The following is a 13,440-nucleotide window of genomic DNA, read 5'->3' as shown; positions in this document are numbered from 1 at the left end:
CCCCTATTTATGAAACTCAAAATGCTATTAGTGAAATGAAATGAATAAGTAGTCCATTGACTTGTAGTGTCGCTTAACATCAGTGTGTATAAATTGGGATCGTGGGGGTGGGTCAGTGGAACTTCCTTTAAAGTACCACATGCAAGGCACAGCACTTTGGAGTATCACTGGACAGATCCATGGATTGCTGGGATGGAGGTTTGATTTCTAAGTCTGTTAACTTCCTGTTTTCAACCATGTTATTGTGTCGGAAAACCAAGGGCAGGCAGCAATACTTCGACAGAGAGTCATTATTAGGGAGTTCATGCTTTCTTGTCTCTTGGAAATCAGCACAGAGCCCCATTGGTAAAGGCTCAGGAACAATCACCTGATTGATGTCATAATCTACCTTTTTAGCTTTGGAAGTCACAGAGAAAGGGAGAAAAATAATGATTCATCCCTTGAAGGAAAAAAATAGATAGAATCTTCCATTGTAGACAATTTAACAACACTGTGGCGTTAAATTCATAAATCATGTAGGTAATATTGGTCAAGAGGTATATTACATTTTTAAGTTATTACACTAGATATTCTTTTGGATTCACCATCACCAACTATTCCTGTAACTGGACTTCTTGTCTCATATGACCTGGAGTGTACCTTTCTTCTGCCCCAGAATCAATAGCGCAACCCAGAGATCATAACAAAGAACCGTTACTCTGGATTCTAGCTCCTGAAATGTATTATGTGCATTCTGTTCTCCCTCCACTGGGACAGGATAAACATTCTTACCAAATTGAGACACAGCCTTTCAACCAAAAATTGGTTTTATTTGGAGGAATGAATACAGAGCCATGATGGCAGCAGTCTGAGTTTCCACTGCAGCACTCAGACTTTTGATGGAAGCTGCTTGTGGTGCAATGGAAGCTGTGACATTGGCCATCAGACGCTGCATCATGTTGGGTTCCACAGGTGTGCTGATGGAGGTGACCATCCGTCCATGTTGGAAATGATGGGCTCCAAGGTCAGCACGGTGGCATAGTGGTTAGCACTGTTGCCTCACAGCGCCAGGGACCCGGGTTCGAATCTGGCCTCAGGTGACTGTCTGTGTGGAGTTTGCACATTCTCCCCGTGTTTGCGTGGGTTTTCTCCGGGTGCTCCGGTTTCCTCCCACAGTCCAAAGATGTGCGGGTTAGGTTGATTGGCTATGATAAATTGACCCTTAGTGTTAGGGGGATTAAATACGTGGGGTTACGGGGATAGAGTGGGATATGTGTTGGTGTAGGGGTTATGGGGATCGGGTGGGATATGTGTCGGTGCAGGCTCGATGGGCCGAATGGCCTCTATCTGCATTGTGGGGTTTCTGTGATTTCTGTGATTCTGTCTGCGCAAAGCTCTGTGCAAGGTTGGTGCTGGACTCCTCCATGCTCCTTGACATTGAGCGCAGGCTTTCTGGCAGGCTTTCCAGTGCACCAAACATTTGGTTATGAATACCCATCAGCCTTCTTCTGTCGCCTGTCCCATCAAAGTCCTCATCTGAGTCTTCTGCAGCAGAACTAGTGTGTGACCACGCCCTCCGGCAAGCTAGCTATCCTTTTCCCCCGCTCTGGCTCCTGCGCGCTTGTGCCCAGTGTCTCACCACATGCAGATCCTTCCTCTATCCTATCCTGTAAAATACGTGCAGTGCCAGTATCTGAGCTGGTGGCTGCGACTATAAGACTGAGTGACGGTGCCTCTTCATCTTCACTATCTTCTTCCTTTTCCTCCACTGACTGGGAAGGCTCCAGTTCTTGTGTATCTGAAATGAAAAAGGGACAACGGTTGGGATGTGGTGAGGGAAGAGGAGAAGGCTTGAAGCGCGTGCTTACACCCTCTCCAGCTTCTCACTCAGAAGAGATTAAGGGATGAGGGAGAAGTGGGATGAGAGAAGGAGGATTAGGTATGCAGATACCCTCATCATCAACCACTTCAGTTCCGCCAGTGGCCACAGCCTCAGTGATGCCCCTTCCCATGATGGCCAGCACTGTCCCCTCCATGGGGGTTAAAACATGCAGGTGTGCTTGTACTCCTCCAGTTCATTGCTGCTGCCTGCTGTTGTGCCCCACCTTCTGCAAGAAATAGGGACGTGTCAGTGAGTGTCATGTAATGTGTTTGGATGATGTGGCTGTCATGGTTGATGGGCTGGCAGTGTGTGCGAGCTGTGAGATGTGGGTGCGAGGCTTGCAACAGTGCTAAGTGTGAGGTAAAGCTTATGACTAGTAGGGTTGAGTCCTGATTGTTGGTAGATGGATGATGGGGGTGTAGTGAATTGAGCAATGGATGAGGCTAGTGGTGCAGTTGCTGCCATTTGAAGATGAACTCACTCACCTTGACGACTCGTGTGAGATCATTAAACTTCTTCCTGTACTGTATCCATGTTCTTGAAGCAACACTGCTAGCATTGACCTCCCACTATGTCTTCCCACTGCCTCCTGAGCATGTGTCTGGAGGGCCTCCTGCTCCCCTGTCGATACAGGACATCTCTCCACCTCTTCCACCAAGACCTCCAGTGCATTGTTTGAAAACCTTGGTGCATGCTCTTTTGCATGTTCAGCCATTGCTCAAAGTATCAGAGCCCAGATTCAGTTTTCAAATGAGTCTTATAAAGTGCTGGTTAGGCCACAACTGGAGTATTGCATCCAGTTCTGGTCAGCACAGTTTAGGAAGGATGTGAAGGCCCTTGAGAGGGTGCAGAGGAGATTTACCAGAATGGTTCCAGGGATGGGGATCTTAGCTACAAGGACAGGTTGGAGAAGCTGGATTTGTTTTCATTGGAGCAAAGGAGGTTGAGGGGTGATTTGATAGAGGTGTACAAGATTATGACGGGTTTGGATAGGCTAGATGGGGAAAGGCTGTTCCCACTAGTTGATAGTACAAGGACCAGGGGACACAGATTTAAGGTTTTGGGCAAGAGATACAGGGGGGATGTTTTTTTACGCAGCGAGTGGTGACCTGGAATTCGCTGCCAACGAAAGTGGTGAAAGCGGAGACACTCAATGTTTTCCAGGGGAGACTGGATAGGCACTTGAAGGAAATAAACTCGCAGAGCTACGGGCATAGAGCGGGTGAATGGAACTGACTGGATTGCTCTACAGGGAGTCGACACGGAATTGATGGGCCGAAAGGCCTCCTTCTGTGCCGTTATGACTCTATGACTTCTTGCAGCCACAATTCACCTACCTTTAAGAGGTGAAGGCTGCCTTTAAGTGGCACTAGCCACTTGTGATATCAGGCCCCCTGCTGATGCATGCAACGAATGAACAGCGCAGCTGGCGCTACTTGAATGCAGCAATCATGTAAAGCAATTTACCGTGCTGCCTGCAACGCAATGAACTGTCGTGGGTTAAACATGCAGCGCGATCCCCACGCCTGTTTTGGGGGTTTAGCTAATTTCCCCCGCCTATATTTCCAAACACTCACAACAGAGATGCCACAGTTTTTCTTTTTAATGCTTCAGCTCTTCCAAAACGTTGCTGCCTGTATTCTATCCCGTACCGAGTCCTGCACACCCATCACTCTTGTCCTTGCCTACCCACATTGACTCCCAGTCGCTCAACACATCAAATTTAAAATCACTTTATGGCTCGCCTCTCCCTATCTGTAACCGCCTCCAAATTTACAACTCCCACACACCCTGAATCTGCCCTCTTGTGTATTCTCCCCACCATTGGCAGCATGCCTGCTGCCACTTGGGCTCCACACTCTGAAATTCCCTGCATAATCCCTCCCCTCCTGTAGGACCCTCCTTAAAACTCACTTCTTTGACCAAGGTTTTAGTCACCCCTCCTAATATCTCCTTCGTTGCCTCGACGTCCATGTATTGGTTACACGACCGTGAAGCTCCTTGAGACCTTTCTTTACATTAAAGGTGCTATAAGTTGTTACGGCAGCTTTTAAATAGAGTCATAGGCCTAGAAATTGGGTTGGGGCGCCAAAGTGGGGCAAAAGTCGGCGGAGCGCAGGATTTAGCGCAGCGATCGGAGTGATACCAATCGCCAGAAATTCAGTTTCAGTGCCGCTCGAGGGACACGGGCGAGGCTCAAGGCGCTCCGCGTCCCTCTTAGGGCGCTGAAACTGATTATCGCAGCGCAACGTGCCGCAGCGCCACATGCTGCGGCACGGCATGCTGTGGTACTGCAGGCCTTCCTCCCACTGTTAAGGGGGAGGTGCCTGCAACAGCGCGAGCCCCGATCGCGAGTGCCGGCAAATGAGCCCGGCACCAAGGAGAAGTGCCGGGCTCTCGGGAAACAGCCAGCAATGCCGCGGGGGGGGGGGGGTGGTTAGGAGGCCGGGGACGGAGGTGCTGGCAGGCGGCCGCCGAAAAAGCGGCCGCCCCGCACCTCCACCTTAACTTGCGCCGCTGCCGGCACAGTAAGGCCCCGTGAACCGGGCGCGGGTAGCGAGCGGCGCAACTGCGGCGTTCGCTACCAAATATCGCGAATGGGGCACGATTGGGGCGCTGCGCACACTGATGATGTCATCGGTGGCAGCGCAGCGCAAATGCCTAACGCCACCATTAGCGCCCCTACTGAATATCGCCGCAGACGCATCCAGTGGCGCTACAGCCACTGACTGCCTCTTTAGGCGCTAACAGGTGGCGCTACTCACCCAATTTCTCCCCCAGCACAGAAGGAGGCCCTTCGGCCCATCGCATCTGCGCCGGCCATCAAGCCCTGTCTAATCTAATCCCATTTTCCAGCATTTGGTCCGTAGCCATGCATGCTATGGCATTTCAAGTGCTCATCCAAATGCTTCTTGAATGTTGTGAGGATTCCTGCCTCTACCACCCTCTCAGGCAGTGAGTTCCAGATTCCAACCACCCTCTGGGTGACAAATTTTTTCCTCAAATCCCCTCTAAACCTCCTGCCCCTTACCTTGAATCTATGCCCCCTTGTTATTGACCCCTCTACTAAGGGGAAAAGTTCCTTTCTATCCACCCTATCTATGCCCCTCATAATTTTGTACACCTCAATCAGGTCCCCCCTCAGCCTTCTCTGCTCCAAGGAAAACAACCCCAGCCTGTCCAGTCTTTCTTCATAGCTGAAGCGCTCCAGCCCAGGTAACATCCTGGTAAATCTCCTCTGCACCCTCTCCAAAGCAATCTCATCCTTCCTATAGTGTGGTGACCAGAACTGCACACAGTACTCCAGCTGTGGCCTTACCAGCGTCTTGTACAGCTCCATCATAACCTCCCTGCTCTTATATTCTATGCCTCGGCTAATGAAGGCAAGTATCCCATATGCCTTTTTAACCACCTTATCCACCTGTTCTGCTGCTTTCAGGGATCTATGTACATGCACACCAAGGTCCCTCTGACCCTCTGTACTTCCTAGGGTCCTACCACTCATTGTGTATTCCCTTGCCTTATTTGTCCGTCCAAAATGCATCACCTCGCACTTTTCAGGGTTAAATTCCATTTGCCACTTTTCCGCCCATCTGACCAACCCGTTTATATCGTCCTGTAGCCTGAGGCTTTCCTCCCACCAATTTACCACCCCACCAATTTTCGTGTCATCTGCGAACTTACTGATCATACCTTTTACATTCTCATCCAAATCATTTATGTAGATCACAAACAGCAAGGGACCCAGCACCGATCCCTGAGATACCCCACTGGACACAGGCTTCCAGTCACAAAAGCAACCTTCGACCATCACCCTCTGCCTCCTGCCACTCAGCCAGTTTAGGATCCAACACGCCAAGGCACCCTGGATCCCATGGGCTCTTGTGTATTCCCTTGCCTTGTTAGTCCGTCCAAAATGCATCACCTCACACTTTTCAGGGTTAAATTCCATTTGCCACTGTTCCGCCCATCTGACCAACCCATCTATATCGTCCTGTAGCCTGAGGCTTCCTGCCCCGTTATTTACCACCCCACCAATTTTCGTGTCATCTATGAACTTACTGATCATACCTTTTACATTCACATCCAAATCATTAATGTAGACCACAAACAGTAAGGGACCCAGCACCGATCCCTGTGGTACCCCACTGGACACAGGCTTCCAGTCACAAAAACAACCTTCCACCATCACCCTCTGCCTTCTGCCACTAAGCCAGTTTTGGATCCAATGTGCCAAGGCACCCTGGATCCCATGGGCTCTTACCTTCCTGACCAGTCTCCTATGCGGGACTTTATCAAAAGCCTTACTGAAATCCATGTAAACCACATCCACTGCACTACTCTCATCCACACACCTAGTCACCCCCTCGAAAAATTCAATCAAATTGGTCAGACATGATCTTCCCTTGACAATCCCTAATTAATCCCTGCCTCTCCAAGTGGAGACCAATTCTGTCCCTCAGAATTTTTTCTAATAATTTCACTACCACTGATGTTAGGCTCACTGGCCTATAATTCCCTGGTTTATCCCTACTACCCTTCTTGAATAATGGTACTACGTTAGCTGTTCTCCAGTCCTCTGGCACATCCCCTGTGGCCAGAGAGGTTCTGAAAATTTGTGTCAGAGCCCCTGCAATCTCCTCCTTTGCCTCACACAGCAGCCTGGGATACATCTCGTCCGGGCCTGGGGATTTATCCACTTTTAAGCCTGCTAAAACCGCTAGTACCTCCTCCCTCTCGATGCTAATATGTTCAAGTATATCACAGTCCCCCTGCCCGATTTCTATGTCCACATCGTCCTTCTCCATAGTGAACACAGATGCAAAAAATTCATTTAAAACCCCACCTACATCCTCTGGCTCTACACACAGTTTGCCACTTTGGTCCCTAATAGAGATCTACTGAATGTAAACTTTCTCTAGCCTAACTACCCCAGCTCTAACACTTAAGATAGTTGGTGGCTGTGTGCTTCAAATACTGACTCCTCGCTGAACATTTCCTGTGACCTGCCAATATAAACCTCTAAGAAGAAATTTCTCAACAGGAACTGTCAATTGCAGAGGGCCCCAGCCAATCAAGGGCCCTGCCCATTTCTGAAAGCTCTCAGAAATAACTCAATCTCAAGTTTCCACCCCCAGGCAGGGACCTAACATATGACGTGTGACCAGAGGTCTAACACCCTGCGCCACGCAGGGTAAAAGCACAGATGTACCGGAAGTAACATCACTTTATTAGCACATCTACGATAACGCAATTAATGGCCCAGAAATTCAAGTCGGGTGCTTCCCGTGGGTGTAAGCCCCCAACCTGCACTTACCTAGCGCGCCGGCCGCTGAGCTGTGGACCCCCGTGGAATTCCGATCCTGGGCCTGCTCCAACTGCCGGCACGCAGTGCTTGCGTATCCCAGGAGCGCAGTTAGTTCAATGCGTCCCCTGGGATCATGTGGGCCATGGGGAGCCATCGGAGCAGGGAATGCTTCATTCATAACTTTGACAGGAAGTGCTGTCAAACTTAGAAATACTACGAGCCCCAAAACATCATTAAATCTTCAAATAATTTTTTTTTTTAAATCACATTTTTTAAAATAAACTATAAATTACATGAAATGACTATTTAAACAATAATTTAAATTTTTGAAAAAAATAATTTTATTTTCTAACGGGGCTAAAAATAAACTTACCTTTCTTTAATGTATTTAAAAATAATAAACCTGTGGAAAATATGTTTTAATTTTAATTAATTCACCACTTACCTTGCGACTGCTTTTTAAATGTCTAACTTCTGGAGACTTAACTTCCCGGGAAAACCTGCAAAAAAAATCTTAAGTTCGATGCAGCCTCTCCCGTGCACGTGTTCGACCTCTTAACCCCTGCTTTCAGGGGAATGGAAGTGCCGGTTTACCGCGCATGCGCAGTGCATGCAGGAAACCGGCACTTCCATTGGGCTTACGGGTGAGTACCCCGTGCGTACTCACCCGTGGAGACCTGAAGTTCTGGGCCTATTTAATGATGCAACATTAAGGAGTACCTGAAATACTTGAGATACTTAAAGTGATCTTTTGTTCAATCTGCTCAGTACATCCTTTGAAGGCCTCAGCATAATTCTCGGCAACTAAGAGATGGCGATGATTCGAATCCTGCTGAGTCCCCAGGAAAATCCCCCAAACCCTTTCTCTTGGGCCTCTCTTCACTCCAATTTATTTCATTTGTAAGTACTGGGCTTCATAAATAGAGGCATAGAGTACAAAAGCAAGGAAGCTATGATGAACCTTTATAAAAATACTAGTTCGGCCTCAACTGGAGTATTGTGTCCAAATCTGGGCACCACACTTTAGGAAGGATGTGAAGGCCTTAGAGAGGGTGCAGAAATGATTTACGAGAATGATTCCGGGTATGAGGGAGTTCAGTTTCATGGATAGACTGGAGAAGTTGGGGTTGTTCGCCTTAGACCAGGGAAGGTTGAGAGGAGATTTGATAAAGGTATTCAAAATCATGAGGGATCTAGACAGAGTAGATAGAGAGAAACTGTTCCCATTGGCGGAAGGGTTGAGAACCAGAGGACACTGATTTAAGGTGATTGGCAAAAGAACCAAAGGCGACATGAGGAAAAACTTTTTTACGCAGCGAGTAGTTAGGATCTGGAATGCACTGCCTGAAAGGGTGATGGGGGCAGTCTCAATCGTGGCTTTCGAAAGGGAATTGGATAAGTACCTGAAGGAAAAAAATTTGCAGGGCTACGGAGAAAGGGTGTGGGAGTGGGACTCGCTGAAGTGCTCTTGCAGGGAGCCGGCACGGGCTGGACGGGTCAAATGGCCTCCTTCCGTGCTGTAACCATTCTATGATTCTATGTACAGAACTTGCCAATAGGAGTGAGAAATGTATGGCGGGTAAGGCAACTGTTTACAACTGGCATCAAGCTCTTATTGTCTGCCTAGAAGAAAATCTAGACTATGTTCAATTCCTGCTTTTAGTTATTCATGACATTTCTGAAACTCAAGTCACGTTGTATTTTTGCTCAAATATATAATTTTAGATGAAAGGATGTGTGAGCCAATGGTTTTAACTAGACCTTCATCTCCACTTGAACCTGAATCTTCCATTCAATCTGAGGCATCACCAGAACCCTCACACTCTCCCAATCCTTCAACAACGGTTGTGAAATCCGACAAATCAACGAGAAGCTCTCCGAAAACAGCAACTCCTCTGTCATCACTAGACCGCTCAGCAGCAAAGGCAACGTTCACCTCAGATTTCTCACCTGTTGTAAGCCCAATCTCCCTGGTAGGAAAAGGTTTTACCTTTGATATTATAGCTTTATAGTATGAAATATATGTTGCATTTCCTTGTATTCTGAAGAGACAAAATTACAGCATTATGGGGGGCAGGAGGTAATTTTGACGTTGTGCAATACAGGAAACTCGATTTACCAGCACCTAAATAACCGGAAATCTCTGTTAACTGACAAAATTCAGGAGTAGGTTCAGGTAAGTTTTACTTCATATTAGTGGCAGTTCCTGGATCTGTGGCTGTGTAACTGGGGTTCCTGCACTTGTTGCTAAGCACCTGGGATGCTTGGTCTGTGGCCGGAGTTCCTGCACATGTTGCTAAGCAACAGGGAAGCCTGGATTTGTTGCTGTGTACGGAGCTCTCGTACCTTTTAACTATACCTCTCTGTAATCCGTACTTTTTGATAAACTGGCACCACGCTGGTCCCGTCGGTGCCGGATAATAAAGAGTTTCCTGTAATGTAAAATGGTAATGCAAAATGTTTTACATTAATCGCACAAAGTCCAAATTATCCCACTGTCTTGTCAACAAATAACATCCTATCAGAATCAGGGCTCATTTTGAAAATTATTGTGCAGTAAACTGCTGTGTGCTCAGAGACATCAATAAATGTAGACTTATACAAAGGCTAAACTGTCTAACAAGTAATAACATTGTGGGATTCAGGTGATAACTAAAGTGCTGGCCGTGGCTCAGTGGGTAGCACTCCAGCCTCAGTCAGATGGTTGTGAGTTCAAATCCCACGCCAGAGACTTGAGCCCATAATTCCAGGCTGACCTTTCTGTGCAATACTGAGGGGCTGCTGCACTGTCAGAGATGCTGTCTTTCGGATGAGACGTTAAATCAAGGCAGGTGGATGTAACCGGCACCAGTGGAACTATTTGAAGAAGAACAGGGCAGTTCTCCCCGGTGTCCTGGCCAATATTTATCCCTCAAAAATCATAATTATTTCAAGCTGTTTGTGGGACCTTGCTGTGCAGAAATTGGCTGCTGGGTTTACAACATGTTGTGACGACACTTCCAAAGTAATTCACTGGCTGTGAAACCCTTTGGGAGATCCTGAGGTGATGAAATGCATGTTTGCTCTTTCTTCTTTATAATATACACAGGTGGAATTCCTGGTAATGGGTTTGTTCCACATATGGGGTAGATTTTCAGCTTCATAGCATGAGCGGTAGTATGGTGCAGCGGATAGCCCGCCAGTTATAGAACGCGCCCATTGAGATCAATGGGAATGAAAATCAGGCTATGCCGTAAAGTAGGTGGATGGCCCACTCCACTACTATACTGCCCAAGAGATCACGGTGAACATCTAGCCCTCACCGAACTATGTGTTCCATTAGGTTGGCATCCCGGTGCACAGTGACGGATGGCATGGCATGGCATCCTCCCACAGTGTAATCATATATTTTAAGGGCGGTACTTTAATGCCTCATGATTTGCACTGTAAAATGTATTATTTCAGTGAACATCATGCCGTATATATGACAGAAAAATGCATACCTTGAACAACTTGCATTTAACGCAGAAAACTACCCCAAGATGCTTCACAGAAGCATAAAAAGACAAGATAAAATAGAGGGGTGACTTAAAAGTTCCTGAAAGAGGCAGCTTTTAAGGAGTGTCTTAGAGGAAAGAGCGGTAGAGGAGCGGAGAGGTTTAGGAAGGGAATTTCAGAGTTTAGCGCCTAGACAGCTGAAGGAACGGATGCCAATGGTGAAGCGAGGGGAGTGGGGGATGCACAAGAGGCCAGAATTGGAGGAGCGCAGAGATCTCGGAAGGTTGCAGGGTTGGAAAGGGTTACAGAGGTATTGAGGGGCGAGGGCATGGAGGGAGAATTTTAAATTTAATTTGTTTTATGGTTCAAGAGTCAATGTAAGTCAGCATGCACAGGGTTGATGGGTGAATGGGACTTGGTGTGAGTTAGGATACGGGCAGACGAATTTTAAAGGAACTAAAAAGTATGGAAAATGGAGGATGGGACGTTTGCCAAGGGACTCTGGAGGTGCAAAGGCATGGATGAGGATTTCAGCAGCAAATCATAACGGGGAACAAAGAAATGGCAGACCAATTAAATACATACTTTGGTTTTGTCTTCACAAAGGAGGACACAAATAACCTCCCAGAGATGTCGGGGAACATAGGGTCTAATGAGAGGAAGGAATTCAATGAAATCAGTATTTGTAGGGAAATGGTGTTAGGGAAATTGACGGGATTGAAGGCCGATAAATCCCCAGGGCCTGATAATCTACATCCTAGGGTACTTAAGGAAATGGCCATCTTCCAAAATTCTATAGACTCTGGAACAGTTCCCATGGATTGGAGGATAGCTAATGTAACCCCACTATTTAAAAAGGGTTGTAGAGAGAAAACGGGAAATTATAGACCGGTAAGCCTGTCATCGGTAGTGGGGAAAATGCTTAAGTCCATTATAAAAGATGTAATAGCAGAGCACTTGGAAAACAGTGACAGGATCGGACAAAGGCAACATGTATTTACAAAAGGTAAATCATGCTTGACTAATCTACTGGAATCTTTTGAGGATGTAACTGATAGAATAGATAAGGGAGAACCAGTGGATGTGGTGTATTTGGACTTTCAGAAGGCTTTTGATAAGGTCCCGCATAAGAGATTAGCATGTAAAGTTAAAGCACATGGGATTGGGGGTAAAGTACTGTCTTGGATAGAGAACTGGTTGGCAGACAGGAAGCAAAGAATAAACGGGTCTTTTTCCAAGTGGCAGGCAGTGACTAGTGGGGTACCGCAGGGATCGGTGCTAGGACCCCAGCTATTCACAATATACATATAAATGATCTAGACAAGGGAACTAGATGTAATATCTCCAAGTTTGCAGATGACACAAAGCTGGGTGGGCGTGTGTGCTGTGAGGAGGATGCAGAGAAACTCCAGTACGATTTGGACAGGTTGGGTGATTGGGCAGATGCATGGCAAATGCAGTATAATGTGGATAAATGTGAGGTTATCCACTTTGGTGGCAAAAACAGGAAGACAGATTATTATCTGAACGGCAATAGATTTGGAAAAGGGGAAGTGCAACGAGACCTGGGTGTCCTTGTGCACCAGTCGCTGAAGGTAAGCATGCAGGTGCAGCAGGCGGTTAAGAAGGCAAATGGTATGTTGGCCTTCATAGCAAGAGGATTTGAGTACAGGAACAAGGATGTCTTGCTGCAGTTGTACAGGGCCTTGGTGAGACCACACCTTGAGTATTGTGTGCAGTTTTGGTCGCCTTATCTGAGGAAGGATGTTCTTGCCATGGAGAGAGTGCAGCGAAGATTCACCAGACTGATACCTGGGATGGCAGGAATGACGTATGAGGAGAGATTGGGTCGATTAGGCTTATATTCGCTAGAGTTTAGATGAATGAGAAGGGATCTCATTGAAACTTATAAAATTCTAACAGGACTAGACAGATTAGATGCAGGAAGGATGTTCCCGATGGCGGGGGAGTCCAGAACCAGGGGTCACAGTCTAAGGATAAGGGGTAAGCCATTTAGGACAGAGATGAGGAGGAATTTCTTGACCCAGAGAGTGGTGAACCTATGGAATTCTCTACCACAAAAGGCAGTTGAGGCCAATTCATTAAATATATTCAAGAAGGATTATATATATTTCTTAAGGCTAAAGGGATCAAGGGATATGGGGAGAAAGCAGGGACAGGGTACTGAATTTGGATGATCAGCCATGATCTTATTGAATGGCGGAGCAGGCTCGAGGGGCCGAATGGCCTACTCCTGCTCCTATCTTCTATGTTTCTATGACCGATTACTTGGTTACTGACCTCTCTACTAAGGGACTCAAATTTGGCTGCCCTCAAAAGTTTGTCACCATCCTCCGCCTGCTTCACGAGGACATGCAAGCAGTGATCCTGACCAATGGTTCCACCACAGACCCAATTCATGTACGGAACGGGGTCAAGCAAGGCTGTGTCATCGCACCAACGCTCTTCTCGATCTTCCTTGCGATAATGCTCCATCTCACCCTCAGTAAGCTCCCTGCTGGAGTGGAGCTAATTTGCAGAACAAACAGGAAACTGTTCCACCTCCGCGCCTCCAGTCCAGATCCAAGGTCATCCCTTCCTCTGTCGTCGAATTACAGTATGCAGACGACGCTTGCGTCTGCGCGCACTCAGAGGTTGAACTCCAAACCATCGTTAACACCCGCACCGAAGTACACAAGAGCATGAGCCTTACACAATAATCCATAAGACAAATGTCCTCTACCAACCTGCCCCTGCCACACAGTACTGCCCCCCAATTATCAAAATCCATGAC

The 13,440-nt window shown here is 47.2% G+C and overlaps 1 protein-coding gene across 1 annotated transcript in view; it reads left to right on the top strand.

The window, feature by feature from the left end:
• The window catches only part of LOC147108459 (uncharacterized), a 777,120-nt gene that overhangs the window by 278,591 nt on the left and 485,089 nt on the right, over nucleotides 1-13,440 (top strand). Inside the window, exon 12 of the mRNA XM_086005101.1 lies at nucleotides 8,895-9,142. Coding sequence (XP_085861227.1) covers nucleotides 8,895-9,142 — 248 coding nt within the window. The remainder of the gene's footprint in view (nucleotides 1-8,894; nucleotides 9,143-13,440) is intronic.

The sequence above is a fragment of the Somniosus microcephalus genome, chromosome 13 (assembly GCF_052327205.1).
Source record: "Somniosus microcephalus isolate GS21.2 chromosome 13, FLI_Smic_1.0, whole genome shotgun sequence".
Taxonomy (NCBI): Eukaryota; Metazoa; Chordata; class Chondrichthyes; order Squaliformes; family Somniosidae; genus Somniosus; species Somniosus microcephalus.
This window is presented reverse-complemented; position numbering and strand designations above follow the sequence as displayed.